At 37.8% G+C, this 18817-nt stretch overlaps 1 protein-coding gene across 1 annotated transcript; it reads right to left on the reverse strand.

The window, feature by feature from the left end:
* Positions 1 to 10694: 10694 nt before the first annotated feature.
* LOC120138968 (lysine-rich arabinogalactan protein 18-like) lies at positions 10695 to 12074 on the reverse strand. The gene is made up of 2 exons (XM_039154343.1): positions 11457 to 12074; positions 10695 to 10874 (listed from the first exon to the last, which is right to left on the reverse strand). The coding sequence occupies exons 1-2, from the start codon at positions 12009 to 12011 to the stop codon at positions 10791 to 10793; spliced, it is 639 nt and encodes a 212-aa protein (XP_039010274.1). The 5' UTR covers positions 12012 to 12074; the 3' UTR covers positions 10695 to 10790.
* Between the last annotated feature and the right edge of the window lie 6743 nt (positions 12075 to 18817).

The raw sequence follows: 18817 nt of genomic DNA on the forward strand, positions 1-18817 counted from the left end.
GTGTGCTTGTAATTTTGCTAATATTAATGTTAATTTAATGCCTATAAAACACAATATCTAACCCGTAGTTTATTTGATGGTTTGGAAAAAAGTCTTCTGTGTCTCATTGTAGACACCTAATTTTCATCTTTTTTTTTTATGAGTACCACAAATTATATTATATAATTTTAATTATATTAGCATATGGCCCAGCCAAGACCCAAACAGTGGGTGACCCAGCAATTCACGTGACCCGTTTGGCACCCGAACCGGATCCAGTGGGGGGTCCAAACCCAAACCGGTCCAGCTAGGATTTGAAACCCTAGCATTCTTTTCCCATTTCAGCGCCGTTTTGAAGACCCTTCGGCCAGCTGCGCCTCTCCAACCCCGAATCATCCGCCGACCATTTCGCTCACCACCAACAAACGTGCATGAGTGGAACACAAACAAAACAAGAGTTTTATTAGGATATAAACTCCTAAAAATAGCATCATTCTGGATATAAATAAGCTTGTAAATAACATTCGAGGGGGAGAGAAATCCACAACCATTGTAACTCAATCATCAAAATCAATAAAAGATTTTCTTTTAGTTAAAAGCTTCCCTTTTGTTTCATGCTTTTTACATACATCTTGGTAGCTCGAATAAAATTTGATGAAAGCAGTAACCACCGACGAAACATGCAAAACAGAATGAGAAGGTAGAGGACAAACCAAAAAACGACATACCTGAAAATTTTGATGATCCAAAGGTGGAAGGAGACAGATCGGAGCAAGAGAAGTCCAGCGGTTTTTGACTTTTCGTTGGAAACGAAATCTTTTTTTTTAAAGGATAAATCCTGGATTTGGGCCCAAAGGACCGATACGAGTCACCCGTTAGATTTGGTGTCCATCGGCGACCAATCACGATGGTAGCTGGTCGACCGACGGGTCGTGACTGATAACAATGGAGAGCTGAACGTATAAGAAAGGGAACAGGGAAAACTTCTGAATTGCAAATGAATTAAAAAATTTTGTTATTATTGCTTTTGCAGGAAACCAACTCATCCCACGTGAAAGTAAACTTTGGGGTAAACTCTCCCATTGGTCCTTCAAGTATTATGGGTAAAATCTTATCAAGGCCCTCTGAACTTTGTAAATTTCCATCATGGTCACTGATGCAATTTTATTTTTTCTTATTCCGATCTCTTAATTCCGTAATAGTTTCGTTTTAGTCACTATTTTTGTGTGTTGGGTATTTTGGGTTGATTTTCGAATTTTACCTTATGATTTATCCCTTTTTCTTTTTAGTCACTATTTTACATTTAGTTTAATTATCATTTAGTCCTCCATATTTCTTGATTAATTTAATTATTTATTAATTTGTTTTTGTTTTATATATATATATATATATATTACTAAATTTCATTTATTTATTTTTTTATCTATTTTCTTATTTTTTTTCTTTTTTACATATTTACTTTTATTTTATCTAACATATTTTTTAGTAGTAATTCCAACCCATTGGAGGTAAATAATTCAAATCGGGTAGTTTAAATTTAAATTTAATTTTTTTTAACTTTTCACAACTAAGACAACCGATAAATTAATTGGTACCGAAAGGGCAGTTCAAGGGTGCTAATCCTTCCTTGACTGTAACCGACTCCCGAACCCGACACATTTCTGGTACAACGCAGATCAGTTAAGATGATGTCCGACCCACCTAAATTCGTTTTAAAATGGTCGGTGGCGACTCTAACCACATTTAATCTAAGTCGAAGCCCAATTACGGGGCCAACCGAAAGACAGTTTCGACAGCTTGGCGACTCCGCTGGGGACAGGTAAGTGAGTCAGGCCAAAATTAATTTTCGGTTATCTTTTTATGCGAAAATTTTAATTTTTAATTTTAAATTTATTTATTCAATTCCAATTATTTATCTTTGATCATTTTTCAAATAAATAGTTGTACTGACATTTTGTTCAATGATTTCAGATTTTTGAAAAGTTTCTATCTCTGGCTCTATACCCGAGCCCCGAACCCTATTTAAGTGGGGGTGAAAGCGACGCCTTCATGTGAATTTATTCTCCGTATGGGCCTAGAAAGTAACCTTCGGGATTCATATACCTTATGCCTTCGTGTGAATTTATTCTCCGTATGGGCATAAGGGAATGTATCCTCCCGAGTTTAACTTAGTCCACACAAGCCTGTGATGGGTTTAGGACTAAGGGTCTGGTAAGCCCAAGGGGGCACCAACAAGGAGAACTCGAGTACCTTTTTAGAACCTAAACCGGGAGATTATAGAGAACTAGAGCCCACCCCGAAACCTCATTCCAAACCCTAGGCTGCTTTGATTTTATTTCCTGCTTTACTTTCTATTCAAAGCATGTGAACTAGAAATGTATGCGGTTAGGATTTGTTTGAAATTAGCATGCGGGATAGAGATCACGTCCGGGTAGGAATAATAAGCATGTGGGTAATATCATGTGGGGTAAGACTTTTCATTTTTATCATTTTTTTTATTATCATCATTATCTCACTAACTTTTTTTTCCTCCTTTCATTTTTATTCTTTGGCATTTTTTTTATCATTCGCATCATTAAAACGAGGTGTTGATCCACTAAAAATGTGTTTGTTAAACGTAAATAATCTGCATTAACGGACAAAGGGGTTATAATACAAAGAGATAAAAAACTCAGAAGTCCAACTGTGATCAAAGAATACTCAGAGGCAAAGGTTGCAGGGGCAAGACGAGGAAATTGTTACTGACCCAGAGAGTCCTTTCGAGAACTACGAGAACAAGATGGTGAAACCCTAGCTAAGCTGGAGACCATTATTGATGAATTCCAAAAACAAGTCGACAAACTTCGGATGGAGGGCTCCAATGGCACTTTCGTTTGGAACGAACTCAACATAGAGTGAAGGCCGGAGATGCAGTCATTCGAGACCTTTTTTTTTGGGCAAACAACTCGTCACCCACACAAGTTTAGCCAAAGGAGCCGGAATGGTTCGACAGGATATTCAACCAGTGAAAAAGCGGAAGACGAATCAACTTGTCAGAGGCTGTGCGGGATCTATACCATCAAAAAGTTTTTTGTCTCTTCAGACGTAACATTTTTTGTCCCCAATAAGGATTATTTAGAATAATAGGCACATTTTTCGGATCAATGCCTCGGATATGTCATGCATCATGCATTTAAACATTTTGCATTTTGTTTATTTCTTTACATTCACATTAACTATCTTCACATGTTTCATAAAAAATGAGAACATTTCGATCCTATGACCTACAAAGAGCTCTACAAATAACTTTTTGACACTCACATAGTGTCACCATATCCGGTGGAACCCACGAAGCCCCCATACCCCAAGTGGTATGATGAGAATGCGCATTGTGAATATCACGACGGAGTCCCAAGGCACACAATTGAGAACTGTTACGCATTTAAAAGGGTCATACAAAAGATGCGTAACCAGAACTGGATCGACTTCAACAACTTGGGGGCATCCAAGTGAGGGAGATCATTTCATCATTTGAGGCATTCTGTTTGAACTTGTTTTTTTTCCACTTTTTCAAGTTTTTGTAAGAACGTTTGAATAAATTTATGTTACTTTAATGATGACGAGCAATGAATCACATTTGTAAACTTGCAATTCTTTGAATATCATTTGAATTAAGAAACTATGTGAATGGTTCAAAGTTTCGGATCATTGACAAAGTAACATGTTTTAAAACAATGACCTTGACCTTACCCAGAATATACCCTCAAACACCGTACCCTGCTCTTACAATTAACCAATACAACCTTTTCTTTTCATAAGGTGCGGACAACACGGGGCATCATTTGCATATGACAATTACTATGTTTTTTTATTTAAGACGTTCAATGACGATGAGAATCTTTACAAATGAAAGAGTCGAGTAGGTGAATCCGGTTTAGGTCAGTTGCTTGAAAATTGAACTCTAAAGATGAAATTTTTGACTTTCAACAACACCTAGACTATAACAGGTTCTTCTTAACAATCTTAAGAAATTAAATCCGTAAAGCTGAGCTATTCCACTAAGGCAATTGGTTATAGAGGAAACTTGAAAGCCCTGGCTTTATGAATAGATGTCATTCAAACCATGACATTGCTCGGACACTTGGCAATTCGGTGTTTGCTCCACTACTTTTGTCAGGCCGAAGACTTTGTGATGAGATGAACCCTTCAGTTAACTTGATAAAAATGATTATAATGATAAGTTGTCCCTCTAAAGCAATTGGTTAAACGCCCCGGCTTTATGGATTCAGCTAGCCAGATAACGGCAAATTAAATCGAATTTATCTAAGCATGAAGTTTCGGTAAAATGGACTAAGGGAGTTAAGGAACACCTGTTATAGTCGACTACACACGAGCACTCAAGAATTTCATTTTTAGACCGATATTTTTCGCACTGCCTTTGTTGGAGGAGCCTACAAAGCTTGAACAAATGGAAGATTTTAGAGGACCGAAATAAAATATATAGTAATTGGTCATTCTAGTTGCGTCATTATGTCCGCAACCAAATGAAATGCCAAAGCATATTTCGATATTTAAAAAAAATGACATTTTGGGTTACCAAAACCTTAGAAAGGAGGCTAACCTAAAGCCAACTCATCCATTTGAACATTTGTCAAAGATTTGTAACTCTGAAAGCATTAAAAGAGCTCTTGATTCCTTTGATATTTTTTGAACTCACATTTACAATTTGATTCAATTGCGAATAATATTTTACAATATTTTTATCATGTCTATCTCCTAAAACAAGAAAAATGAGAAAAACATTTTTAAGCAGAACAGTCTCATATATGAAAGGTTTGTAAAGCCAAAGATCGGGAAGCAAATGGGGCACAATCCATTCCAAGGACCTGATTGACAGACAAGGCACGAGACTCCATCCAGAAGATAACACGATGAAGGATACTCGATTCTCAAGTGCCTTCAAAGAAGGATGGTGGTTGATTAACTCGGCAGTAAGAAGCTACACCTCAACCGACTTGACATCTTAGAACCAATTTCAGATAGGTTCGAGAACCAGTTCAAAACAAATCCAGTTCGACACAAGCTCAACCATGAGCAGCATGTTTCCAGTTAACACTTTCAAGCCAGATTTCATTTCCACGACGAAAGATATCCGGCTCACAAAATTTGGCGAAAGGGGCCATCATTCATATAAAGGAAATTTACAGCACAACTTAAGTCAAGAAAAGTTGTATGTCAACAAACAACTTTCCAATTTCATTCAGAGTCTATTTCAACTTCGCAGCGAAGAAAATTGGACTCCAGACAACACAAGTTCAACTTCACGACGAAGGGACCGCTGGTTGTCAATAAACAATTTTCCACTTTTAGAGCCAATTTCAATTTCACAGCGAAGGATATTGGACTCCAGACAACGCAAGTTCAACTTCACGACGAAGGGACCGCTGGTTGTCAATAAACAACTTCCCAATTTCAGAGCCAATTTCAACTTCAAGCGAAGGATATTAGACTCCAGACAACCCATGTTCAACTTCACGACGAAGGGACCGCTGGTTGTCAATAAACAACTTCCCAATTTCAGAGCCAATTTCAACTTCACAGCGAAGGATATTGGACTCCAGACAATGCATGTTCAACATCACGACGAAGGGACCGCTGGTTGTTAACAAACAACTTCTCAATTTCAGAGTCAATTTCAACTTCACAACGAAGGATATTGGACTCCAGACAACGCAAGTTCAACTTCACGACGAAGGGACCGCTGGTTGTCAACAAACAACTTCCCAATTTCAGAGCCAATTTCAACTTCACGGCGAAGGATATTGGACTCCAGACAACGCAAGTTCAACTTCACGACGAATGGACCGCTGGTTGTCAATAAACAACTTCCCAATTTTAGAGCCAATTTCAACTTCACATCGAAGGATATTGGACTCCAGACAACGCAAGTTCAACTTCACGACGAAGGGACCGCTGGTTGTTAACAAACAACTTCTCAATTTCAGAGCCAATTTCAACTTCACAATGAAGGATATTGGACTCCAGACAACGCAAGTTCAACTTCACGACGAAGGGACCGCTGGTTGTCAATAAACAATTTCCCAATTTCAAAGCCAATTTCAACTTCACAGCGAAGGATAATGGACTCAAGACAACGCAAGTTCAACTTCACGACGAAGGGACCGCTGGTTGTCAATAAACAACTTCCCAATTTTAGAGCCAATTTCAACTTCACAACGAAGGATATTGGACTCCAGACAACACAAGTTCAACTTCACGACAAAGGGACCGCTGGTTGTCAACAAACAACTTCTCAATTTCAGAGCCAATTTCAACTTCACAACGAAGGAAATTGGACTCCAGACAACGCAAGTTCAACTTCACGATGAAGGGACCGCTGGTTGTCAATAAACAATTTCAACTTTCAAGTCAATTAAGTTCAACTTCACGACGAAGGGACCGCCGGTTGTCAATAAACAACTTTCAACTTCACGACGGATGATATCCGGCTGTCAGAATTTATCAGTGGGCTTTTCCGTAAAAGGGAGTCATCCGAAGATCGTCTTACTAGGTTCAGACTCGCTCAAAGGAACCACCTGAAGAATCATGACCATCTTAGACCCGTGAAGGGAAACCATTTTTTTTAACTTTTATTTGGCTGCATAGCTCAAGGCAAGAAGGGCTATTTGCCAAAAAAAAAAGACATTTGAGTTCGACTACGCTCAGCTCAACGGCATATCATTTGCAGCATAGCTTAAATCGAGAAGGATTGTCTGCCAAAGACCCCCGAGTTCGATTACACTCAGCTTCAAGGGCACGTCATTTGCAGCATAACTTAAGTCAAGAAGGGTTATCTGCCAACTAAAGACCTTCGAGTTCGACTACGCTCAGCTCCAAGGCACATCATTTACAGCATAACTTAAGGCTAGAAGGGTTATCTGTCACCAAAAGACCTTCGAGTTCGACTACGTTCAGCTCCAAGGCACATCATTTGCGGCATAACGCCAGGCTAGGAGGGTTATCTGCCAACAAAGATCTTCAAGTTCGACTACGCTCATCTCTTAGGCACATCATTTACAGCATAGCCCCAGGCAAGAAGGGCTATCTGTCAAGAAGATATCTGTCAAGAGTTCGAGTTTTTCAGTCAGCTCGATGACACCTCAATCACACTACTGTCCGACTGCAATCGAGGTTTTCAAGTCGAGAAGAAGACCTGGGTTAACCGTGCCTTAGTGACAAAGAAGCTGTTTTCCGGCAGCATAGCTTAAGTCGAGAAAAGCCATCTGTCGATGAAGACCTTTCAAGTTCCATTTCATTTAGCTCAAAGGTCTATCAACTGCATATTGGAGTCAAGAAACTACTTTTCAGTCGAATTTTAACCAAGGTCTTTAAACCGAGAAGAAGACTAAAGTTACTACAATTTGGCAATGAGAAGCCACGTTCCAGTTCAAATCTCGAACTACGACTTCAATTCCTTCAAGATGGACTCGACTTCGCGACGAAGGAGCTATCCGCAACACAATCCGACAGGGAGTTATTCTTAATTTATCAGAGTCAAGTTTTCAACTCCGCCTGACGAAAATTTGTGTCCTTTTGTCTTTGTCCTATTTTTCGTTCCACGAAAAAGGACAAAGAGGAGCAGCTGTAGACACCTAATTTTCATCTTTTTTTTATGAGTACCACAAATTATATTATATAATTTTAATTATATTATATAGCATAATTTTATTTACATTCATATGTTTATTTTACACTTGCAGGTCCATTATACAAACATTTGCATATGGCCCAGCCAAGACCCAAACAGTGGGTGACCCAGCAATTCACGTGACCCGTTTGGCACCCGAACCGGATCCAGTGGGGGGTCCAAACCCGAACCGGTCCAGCTAGGGTTTGAAACCCTAGCATTCTTTTCCCATTTCAGCGCCGTTTTGAAGACCCTTCGGCCAGCTACGCCTCTCCAACCCCGAATCATCCGCCGGCCGTTTCGCTCACCACCAACAAACGTGCATGAGTGGAACACAAACAAAACAAGAGTTTTATTAGGATATAAACTCCTAAAAATAGCATCATTCTGGATATAAATAAGCTTGTAAATAACATTCGAGGGGGAGAGAAATCCACAGCCATTGTAACTCAATCATCAAAATCAATAAAAGATTTTCTTTTAGTTAAAAGCTTCCCTTTTGTTTCATGTTTTTTACATACATCTTGGTAGCTCGAATAAAATTTGATGAAAGCAGTAACCACCGACGAAACATGCAAAACAGAATGAGAAGGTAGAGGACAAACCAAAAAACGACATACCTGAAAATTTTGATGATCCAAAGGTGGAAGGAGACAGATCGGAGCAAGAGAAGTCCAGCGGTTTTTGACTTTTCGTTGGAAATGAAATCTTTTTTTTTTGAAGGATAAATCCTGGATTTGAACCCAAAGGACCGATACGAGTCACCCGTTGGATTTGGTGTCCATCGGCAACCAATCACGATGGTAACTGGTCGACCGACGGTCGTGACTGACAACAATGGAGAGCTGAACGTATAAGAAAGGGAACAGGGAAAGCTTCTGAATTGCAAATGAATTAAAAAAATTTGTTATTATTGCTTTAGCAGGAAACCAACTCATCCCACGTGAAAGTAAACTTTGGGGTAAACTCTCCTATTGGTCCTTCAAGTATTATGAGTAAAATCTTATCAAGGCCCTCTGAACTTTGTAAATTTCCATCATGGTCACTGATGCAATTTTATTTTTTCTTATTTCGATCTCTTAATTCCGTAATAGTTTCGTTTTAGTCACTATTTTTGTGTGTTGGGTATTTTGGGTTGATTTTCGAATTTTACCTTATGATTTATCCCTTTTTCTTTTTAGTCACTATTTTACATTTAGTTTAATTATCATTTAGTCCTCCATATTTCTTGATTAATTTAATTATTTATTAATTTGTTTTGTTTTATATATATATATATATATATATATATATTTACTAAATTTCATTTATTTTTTTTATCTATTTTCTTATTTTTTCTTTTTTACATATTTACTTTTATTTTATCTAATATATTTTTTAGTAGTAATTCCAACCCATTGGAGGTAAATAATTCAAATCGGGTAGTTTAAATTTATATTTAATTTTTTTTAACTTTTCACAACTAAGACAACCGATAAATTAATTGGTACCGAAAGGGCAGTTCAAGTGTGCTAATCCTTCCTTGACTGTAACCGACTCCCGAACCCGACACATTTCTGGTACAACGCAGATCAGTTAAGATGATGTCCGACCCACCTAAATTCGTTTTAAAATGGTCGGTGGCGACTCTAATCACATTTAATCTAAGTCGAAGCCCAATTCTGGGGCCAACCGAAAGACGGTTTCGACACTCATATCAGTAATTTTGCTTTCACATCGGACTATTTTGCTTTTATCCAATATATTTTGCAGGAGTGTGTCGATGGATTCTTCCACATTTGCATGGGCGGATCAAGAACCTCCCCCGTCTCGTGGATCTTCAACCCTACCTTTTTATTTATGCATTCGGTTTTTTTGAACTTAGAAGGGTGAAAGAGGTTGGCTAAAGGGCGCCACATCATACTTCCATCACATAGTTAACGTGCGTTAGCGGACGATAAAACAATAAAGTTGGAGATTGTTTTATAAATTTTAAAGCTTCAATGGTAAAAAGAAAAACTTACTTGAATTCTAGTAGCTATTACTGTAGTTTACCCTTTTTTTTCTTAACCAATGACGCGTGGATGTCATTTTAAGGGACTTGTTTAAAGTGACACCGACAGGGTATGCAATACTCGGTTACTTAACCCCACGCACGGCACGGCACGGCACATAAATATGCATGCATTGTCTACCAACCTTCCATTGGTTAAGACTTGGATTGGACTCTGTCACTGAAATTTAGAAAATCTAATAATATGCTAAAACTAAAATAAGCTACTCTTTTAATCTTTTCATCAAAATGATACCTTTAGAAAAAATGATTTCTTGACATTTAGATCACATAGGACAAGACCAAAGTGGAGCAAGGCACTACCACATCACCCTGCCTTCCACTCCTACATTATGAAAATCACATTTTATTAAATGTACCATTCTAAAATCAAAGAAAAATATTATATGGATGAAAATAATAATTTCAATTTATGAAATAAAATTGTATTTTAAAACTATAAGGATCAAAGCACATTTGAGTCATGGAACCAAAATATTACTTTCGTTCCTATATTTTTTTTAAAAAAAAATTTACAAATACACATTTAATAAAATTTGTTTTTCTCCATGTATGATTAGAGGCGTGGTAACGTGAAAGAGTCTTCATCCATCTTGGTCATGTAAGCTAAAGTCGAGAGCGCTTTCGATAAGATGCTACCACATGACAACACCTTCATCTTACGTGATCGAAATAAGTTTGTCATCATGAAAAATAATTTTTTTAATGTCATTTTAGTAAAATAAAATTGAAAGGGTATTATTTTAATAATTTAGCTATAATAATTCCACTTTATATATATAAAGTAGTATTAAACCAAATGCAATCCACAAAAGTTGATGAATGGGAAGTGAAACCAAGTAAACCAGAAAATAAAAAAGTAGGAAAAAATAGTGCCCCACCTCAAACTTGGTATCCCCCAAGAATTACAAGGGAAACCGTTGTAATATGAAATCTCAAGGTAATATATAAATTAAAGACCACACCACTAAGGCAAGTATTTATAAGGAAACAAAATGGAGTAAAATAAATATACCATAATATCAAATGTATTACACAGTGATTTTTTTAAAAAAATTATAATAAATAAAACTGAATCCAGCTATCGCTTCTCTAGAAGATCAACCCAATAGCTGCCCATCCTAATGCCAATCCTCCAATTATCTTCTGCAAGCTCTTTATTCTCTCCGCTCCACTCTGCATTTTTTTTTAAAATTCAACGATATTCAGTTCAATGAAACTTATTACCATGCAGTAACAAATAAATAAATGCATGGTTGGCTGTAAACTTGCAACTACGGTAACCAGAAATCGATATTCAATTTGATGACGGGTAATCATAAACAATTGGTTTTTAAAAATATTTCTATAATGCATTAAATTATTATAATTTTTTTTTAAATTATGACTATATATATTATCAATTATAATCGTATAAACATTTTTTGTCCAAACAAAAAAATATATAGAGTAATTCTTTCGAGTATTACTGTAGCTCGCCTCGAGATCTGTTGGTGTTTATCTCAAAAACTAGCTGAACTATCTACCCCTTCCTAAACGGCGCGTCACTCAAACGCGCTTCAACGAAATCGATTCTCATTTTGAAATCTACAATCATTCTAAATTGCATTTTCAGAAATCTACGTATGTATAAAGTCAAGATTGGTTACTTCCGCCGTCTAACTACTCTAATTGTTCAGATCTGGAAGAGCATTGATTTTTATTGTTCATTTTAATTAAAAATATGATTTGAGTGCGAGAAAGGAGATCAGAATGTACCTCATCTGCGGCGACAGAAGGGCCGGGAGAGGACGCATCGAGGCTAGGTCCTGGGGCACCGGTTGGTGGAGCCGGAGGTCCGAGCAAATCAGGTGAAGGAGCGGGAGCACCGTGTTTCTTTGGCTTCTTCTTGCTCTTGCTTGGAGCCGGTGCAGGAACATCGGCAGCAGTTGGAGCTGCAACAGAATTCGGAGGAGAGGCTGAGCTCTCTGGAGGGGTTGTCGGTACAGCAGCGGGAGGCGATTTGGCTGGAGGAGAACTCGCAGGAGCAACAGCTCGAGGGGAAGAAGCCGGAGTAGATTTTGAGGGAGCTGGAACCGCTGTAGGCTTCGGGGGTGCAGCAATTGGTGGTGAAGAAGTTGGTGGAGAAGCAGTTGGAGCCGCGGTTGGAGCCGGTGACTTAGATTTACTAACAGGAGCCGTAGCGGGTGCAGCAGCAGAAGGCGTAGTCGCTGGTGGTGGTGCTTTAGTGGGAGCGGCGGTCGGAGACTGACCACCGACACCAGCCACTACAATGCAGATCAAAGCAACCGCAAACGCGCTTCTACGATCCATATTATTCCCCCTCAAAATAAAAAAGTGATTTTTAATCGTTTTAGGCGGGGTGGATGTGGTAGCAGAAAATAGTGGGATGGTGAATATAAATAAGAGAAAATCGCCTCAGTGACAAAAAAAAGTTATAATATATGATTTTAACCAATTTTTTTTGGATTTGCTAAAATGACCAATAAAATCGCAACGCGAAATAAAAATCGCAACGCGATCCCCAGAATCGCAAATCAGTGTCCAAAATCGCAACGCGATTCTTGAAAATCGCAATGCGATAGTCAAATTCGCATTGCGATTTTCCAAAATCGCAACGCGAATATGAAAATCGCAACGCGAACACATAAATCGCAATGCGTATCCGTAAATCGCAACGTGTATCCGTAAATCGCAACGCGTTTCCGTATATCGCAACGCGTATCCGTAAATCGCAACGATAATCCGTAAATCGCAACGAGAATCTGTAAATCGCAACGATAATCCGTAAATCGCAACGAGAATCTGTAAATCACAATACTGAAATTTTGGGTATATAACACTGAAATCATAAACTAAATCCCTAAATCGCAACTCATTCCATCTCCATCTATCACTCTCTCCGGCGACATCCGTTCCTATATCCAACGACATCCTTCCCAATCCGGCAACAGGTTTTAGTTTCGCAGCTCGTCTGTTTAGTAAATTAATTTACAACCATGAAATCATCTAATGTTGATCATGTTTGGATAGATTTGTGTTTTGGAGGGTCATGGGATAATGTTCATGGTGTTTTACAATATATGCCTTTACCCATGAATCTTCAACTAAATTGTCTTTACAAAAGTTAACTTATGAAACTCTAATGCTACGTGTTTCAAATAAATTGAATTTAGAGCCCCTAAGTGGATTTAGGCTATCTTATCAGAGAAATGGTAAAGTTTATTTGTTAACCGACAATGAAGATGTTGAACGATTCATTGCTTACATTAGGGTTTCACAAGATGATGTTACATTGTATGTTGTTGAACCTAGAAGTAGTATTGTTGGGTCAGTAGCGGGTAGTAATCAACTAAGTTTTTCTCAAAACCCACAACCTTTCTCTAATCCAAATCCCAATCAACTTTCAGCACCAAATTCCGGTTTTCGTATTGACCAGTTAGACGATGATGAGCCAACAGAAAAAATTGTGAGTACTAGTCAGTATTCGAAATTTGGTCTTGGTCAATATCCGGACTTTGATATTGGTCAATACACGGATTTTGATGATGTTTCAGAAGAAGAAACAGACCATGCTGTAATGATATTGATATTGGTCAATACCCGAATTTTGATGATGAAACAGCCGTTGCCGAAGAATGTAATGTTGATGATAATGAGGAGGAAGTTACGACTGTGAATGAACATGTTGAACATCCATTCTGTAATTCATATAATCCTGAAGAAGAAAAAAGAAGAAAAAGTCCCCGAAGAAAAGAAAATGCCACGGGCGTATAACTGGAATATGCCAGAATTACTTCAGATACCGGAAGAAGAGTTGATAAAGAAAGCAGTTGATTGTTACACAAAAGTTATTCGTATCAAGAAAGATGATTGTTTTGATACAAAGGAAGACTTGAAGATAGCTTTATATACGAAATGTGTGGAAGATGGCTATCAACTAAAAGTTAACAAATCAAGCAAAGATCGTTTCGAAACAAGGTGTATGATTGACAAAAACTGTACGTGGCGTATGATTGCAAAGAGAATAAAGATTGCAAATGTTTCAAGTTAGGACTTTTATTGATAAACATACATGTTCAAGAACCCAAGTTTTTCCTCACCATAGACAGGCAAACAAAAAGGTGTTGGGTGGTTTTCTGGCTGAGTTAATGTTTTTGAATGGCAGGGTATATCGGGGACATGAAATTATGACTGACATGAATGCTCGGTTCAAGATTAGTATATCATATTCTCAAGCTTGGAGAGCCAAATGTTATGCCTTGGAATTGTTGAGGGGGTCGCCAGAAGCATCGTTTGCCCAACTGCCGGCTTATTGTCACAATTTAAAGCTGAAAAATCCTGGGTCGGTAACTCATATCAAAACAGATAGAGATGGACGCTTTGAGTTGCTGTTTATCGCCATTGGTGCTACGGTTAGTAAATCAATATAATTTTGTTGACTCATTTTTGTTAGTTACATGCATTTCACATTTAAATGATTATATTTCTTGTGTATTATTTTGTAGATTCGTTCGTTTATTACTTGCATGCGCCCAGTTATTATAGTTGACGGAGCACATTTGAAAGGTCGATACCTTGGAGTAAACTTATTAGCAGTAGCCATGGATGCTAACAATGGGATATTGCCAATAGCTTACGGGGTTGGCAAATCTGAAACCTCTGATTCATGGACATGGTTTATGGGGCATCTTAGGGATTGCATAGGTCCTATTAGCAATCTGACAATCATATCCGATAGGGCAAACTCAATTGACAACGCTGTTAGAAGGTGTTTCCCAGATGCTTTTCATGGACTTTGTGGTGTTCATTTGTATAGAAATCTAAAATCAAGGTCTGCTGGTATAAAAAAGCACAAATGGACATACTGGAAGGCTGTAAAAGCTTATCGGGAAGTGGATTTCAATAAGCATATAAATTGTTTAAGACGTGTTTTGCCTCAGTGTGCTCAAACACTAGAAGATGTCGGGTTTGAAAGATGGTCAAGAGTACATCAACTTGGAGCAAGATATGGTTTCATGACGTCTAATAGTGCAGAATCAATCAACGCTCTAAGTCGTCATTCCCGGAAATTACCCATTACTATGTTAATGGAGTTTTTTCGAGCCTCTATTCAACAGTGGTACTACAAGAAAAGAAACCATGCAGGTATTATTTCTTTGAATTCGTAACTTATCATATTTATATATTTTACTAAGTATTGTTTATTTAAATTTACAGGAACATTGGAACATCGTGTTACACCATGGACTGAAAAAAAGATAACGAAACGTGTTGTGAAGTCAACGTCATGGAGAGTTGAACCATGTTCAAACACTTTGTTTCAAGTACTGGATAATAACTTAAATGGGCTAGTCGATCTAAATGCAAAGACGTGTAGTTGTATGAAATGGCAAACATCTGGTTATCCGTGTGGCCATGTTATAAAAGTTGCTCTTCATTTAAACCAAGATGATTCAAGCGCATACGCTATGGATTGCTACACTACAGAAGTTTATCGACAGACTTATGCCGAGATTGTCTACCCTATTCCACATCCTTCTGAGTGGGACATACCAGATGACTTACAAACAGTTTTGCCACCAGCCATGGACAGAAGGCTACCTGGCCGACCAAAAAGTCACGATCGTATACCGTCTAAGGGTGAAGAGAAGAAGAGATCGACATGTAGTCGGTGCAAGGAAAGTGGTCATACAAGGTTGACATGTGGATCACCAGTGCCATCAAAATCATCTTTTCCTCTACCAAAATATGGATCCTCATCAAAATCCAAAGCTCATATGGTGTCAAGCAAAAGGCAATCATCTTTAAAATCCCAATCACAATTGGCTTCACCTTTTGAGACTGTTAACTTAGGTGATTTTTAAATGCAAACGTTGTATTATGTGGATTTTATGTGTGAACTTTTAACATTTTCAGTTGAATTAATGACTCAGGCCAACCATTTTGACTTAACCAACTCTTGTTATTCAGTTGTTATCACTATTAGGCATGCATTTGACTATCGCAACACGGAAATTACAATCGCAACGCGAAATGAAAATCCCAACATGAAAATCGCAATGCACGTTGTATACGCTATGAAAATCCCAACCGGAAAAACCCGGGATAACCATGATGGGCGGGCGATATGACGAGTGTACCGGCCTACATCATCGTGTCCGAATCGTAGACCAGTGATTAAGCAGAACTCCTTCCGCCCAAAGCAAGTATACGCTGGTGGAAAATGAAACCATATCTCTTCCTCACCACGTTGTATACTGTCGGGTAGATTTGATGTCATGGTCTGAAGCCACAAATGGGTCAAATTAGCATCTCCACCCGGATGCTGTACTCTCAGCCATGGCCCGAAGCAGGTTTCCTCAAACAATTGTCTTTGAGCAGGTGAAAGCTTCGAAGAAATTGTAGTGGCCAGGCTGACTTTATTTCTCAAGGTCAATTGAGCCGAAAAAAATTTCTACAAAAACAATAAACATACCAAGTTAGATATACCAAAAACTACACTGTGAAGATATACCAAAAACAATAAACATAAAAAGTAGTAGTTTATTCTTGAAACTAAAATTTGCAACACTGTTTTGTCTTTTGGTTGAAATGAAAATCGCAACGAGAGAATCGCAACGCGAAATGACAATCGCAACGAGAGAATCGCAACGCGAAATGAAAATCGCAACGAGAGAATCGCAACGCGAAATAAAAATCGCAATGCGATTTTGGTTTCGCGTTGCGATTCTCTCGTTGCGATTTTCATTTCGCGTTGCGATTCTCTCGTTGCGATTGTCATTTCGCGTTGCGACAGTCATTCTCTCGTTGCGATTTTCATTTATCTCGTTGCGACTCTTCTGCAAATTGAAACTTGAATGGATTGCATTACTTCAACCAAAAGACAGAACAAAGACAAAGACAAATACTAACTTGAAAATCGCAACGAGAGAATAGCAACGCGAAATGAAAATCGCAACGAGAGAATCGTAACGCGAAATGAAATCTAAGTGAAATGGTTAATCTATTATTGAGATGACCAGTAAACTTATCATCAGTTTCAATATGAAAAACCTACAATAATGCAAACATTTCAAAATAAAAATAATTAAAAAAACTAACCCTCGGAGGTTGATTTTCCATTTCTGAATATTGTGAGGAATTTCTGACCGTGAATGGTTGTGAGGGATTTCGCCGGAGATGGGGATGGAAATCTTCGCAGATGGGGACGGATTTCTTCGCCGTAGAGAGTGAGAGATGGAGATGGGACTGAGTTGTGATTTTAGGTTTTAGGTTATGAGTTGCGATTACGAGATTTTGTCTTAATATTCGTTTTTGTAATTTGAAAATAAAATACGCGTAGCGATTATAATGGCGCTTTAAATATCGCGTTGCGATTTACGGATACGCGTTGCGATTTTCATATTCGCGTTGCGATTTTGGAAAATCGCAATGCGAATTTGACTATCGCATTGCGATTTTCAAGAATCGCGTTGCGATTTTGGACACTGATTTGCGATTCTGGGGATCGCGTTGCGATTTTTATTTCGCGTTGCGATTTTGTTGGTCATTTTGGCAAATCCAAAAAAAGTTGGTTAAAATCGTATATTATAACTTTTTTTTGGTCACTGAGGCGATTTTCTCTATAAATAAACGAAAAGGAACCATTATGAGTAAAGTAACGGACAGGTTTAAACAGATCTGAACCGTACATGTCAAAAGGGCCCACTATCACATTGGTAAGAAATATCCGTCTGAGGAAATCTATTGGAGCCCACGGCCATCAAAGTGTTACAGCAAAGGAACAGTGAGCACAGTCTAGATATGACTATCTTGGTGAGGGATTCCTAAATTAGTGCTCGTTATTTGCTGCCAGATAACTAATAACTGTCCAATTGAACCCTTAATTAATTTGAGCGTTCAGGAAATTCATTTTATCTTTGGATAAATTAGGTATTTAGTCAAATTAATTATTTTTAGGATAAATTACAGATTTTGTCACTTTGGTTTTACGTATGGTCATTCGATTTAAAAATTTTAATTCTTAATTTTTTTATTTTAATTAAGATGTGATCATTGTGATGTTAACTTCCGTTAGTTTGATGATATGATATGTTAATGAAAGTGTTTATTTTTTATTTTAACCCTTGAAATTTAAATAAAATACTAATTAGGAATCTTTTCATAAATTTAAAGTAGTTTATAGACAAAGTTCTAATTTACCCTTTTCTTCTTCCCCTCTAGTCGTTCTTCTTCTTCGCCTTCATCCATAAACCAAGCCTTTTTTTGTATTTCAAAACAAAAACCAATATCAAATCAATTCTCAATTCGATCGAACTAATTGTGCCCATCGCATGCGGAAAGATTAATTTGAGATCTTGATGATCTGGGTATTACTATTTTGATTGAAAATAAAAGGGGTAATCGACGAATACAATTCTTCTGAGTTAAATTGGGGATTAAAATCAAGAAGGGTTCTTTGGAGGTGATTAGCAAGAAGATTGATGCGTTAGAAGAGAGGTGGCTGTCAGACCCTAGTAATTTGCAATTTCGGCAATAGATTTCTACCTTAAAGGCAAGAATGTGGGCTAAGGCGAGGAAGGAATAACGTGAATGGTTACAAAAATCTCGGCACAGGTGGTTTAAAGAGAGGGATAAAAACACAAATTTTTTTCATCTTTCGGCAGTTTCAAGGGGGCGTAAAAATCAGATCAACAAGCTGAAGTTTCAGAATGCTATTTTCAAGAATCAAGCCGGTATCAAACAAGCATTTGTTAGTCATTTTTCAGCTGGGTTTAATGAGGTGAAAACTATTCCCCTAAAGAGATTTGACATCCCGCTTAAGATAATTAATGCAACCATAAAAAAATTCATTGAGAGTTCATTTTCCGAAGAAAAGGTTTGGCACACTATAAAATCATCAGATGGTTCAAGTGCGCCAGGTCCAGACAGTTTTAGCCTGGATTTCTTCAAAAGATTTTGGAAGTATATTAAAGGCGAAGTTATGAGGTTTATGCACGAGTTCTATCACGGGAAAGTAGTGAATTTATCCTTTAACAAATCTTTTATTGCGCTTATACCGAAGAAAGTGGATGCTACTTCCCCGAACGATTTCAGACCAATCTCCTTAGTGGACA

The sequence above is a fragment of the Hibiscus syriacus genome, unplaced genomic scaffold (assembly GCF_006381635.1).
Source record: "Hibiscus syriacus cultivar Baekdansim isolate YM2019G1 unplaced genomic scaffold, ASM638163v2 tig00110718_pilon, whole genome shotgun sequence".
Lineage (NCBI taxonomy): Eukaryota > Viridiplantae > Streptophyta > Magnoliopsida > Malvales > Malvaceae > Hibiscus > Hibiscus syriacus.

Coding starts and splice junctions, on each gene's coding strand:
- LOC120138968 (XM_039154343.1), bottom strand. CDS start 12,011: ATGGATCGTAGAAGCGCGTTTGCGGTTGCTTTGATCTGCATTGTAGTG. Junction 10,875..11,456: donor CTTCTGTCGCCGCAGATGAG/GTACATTCTGAT, acceptor AAAAAAATGCAG/AGTGGAGCGGAGAGAATAAA.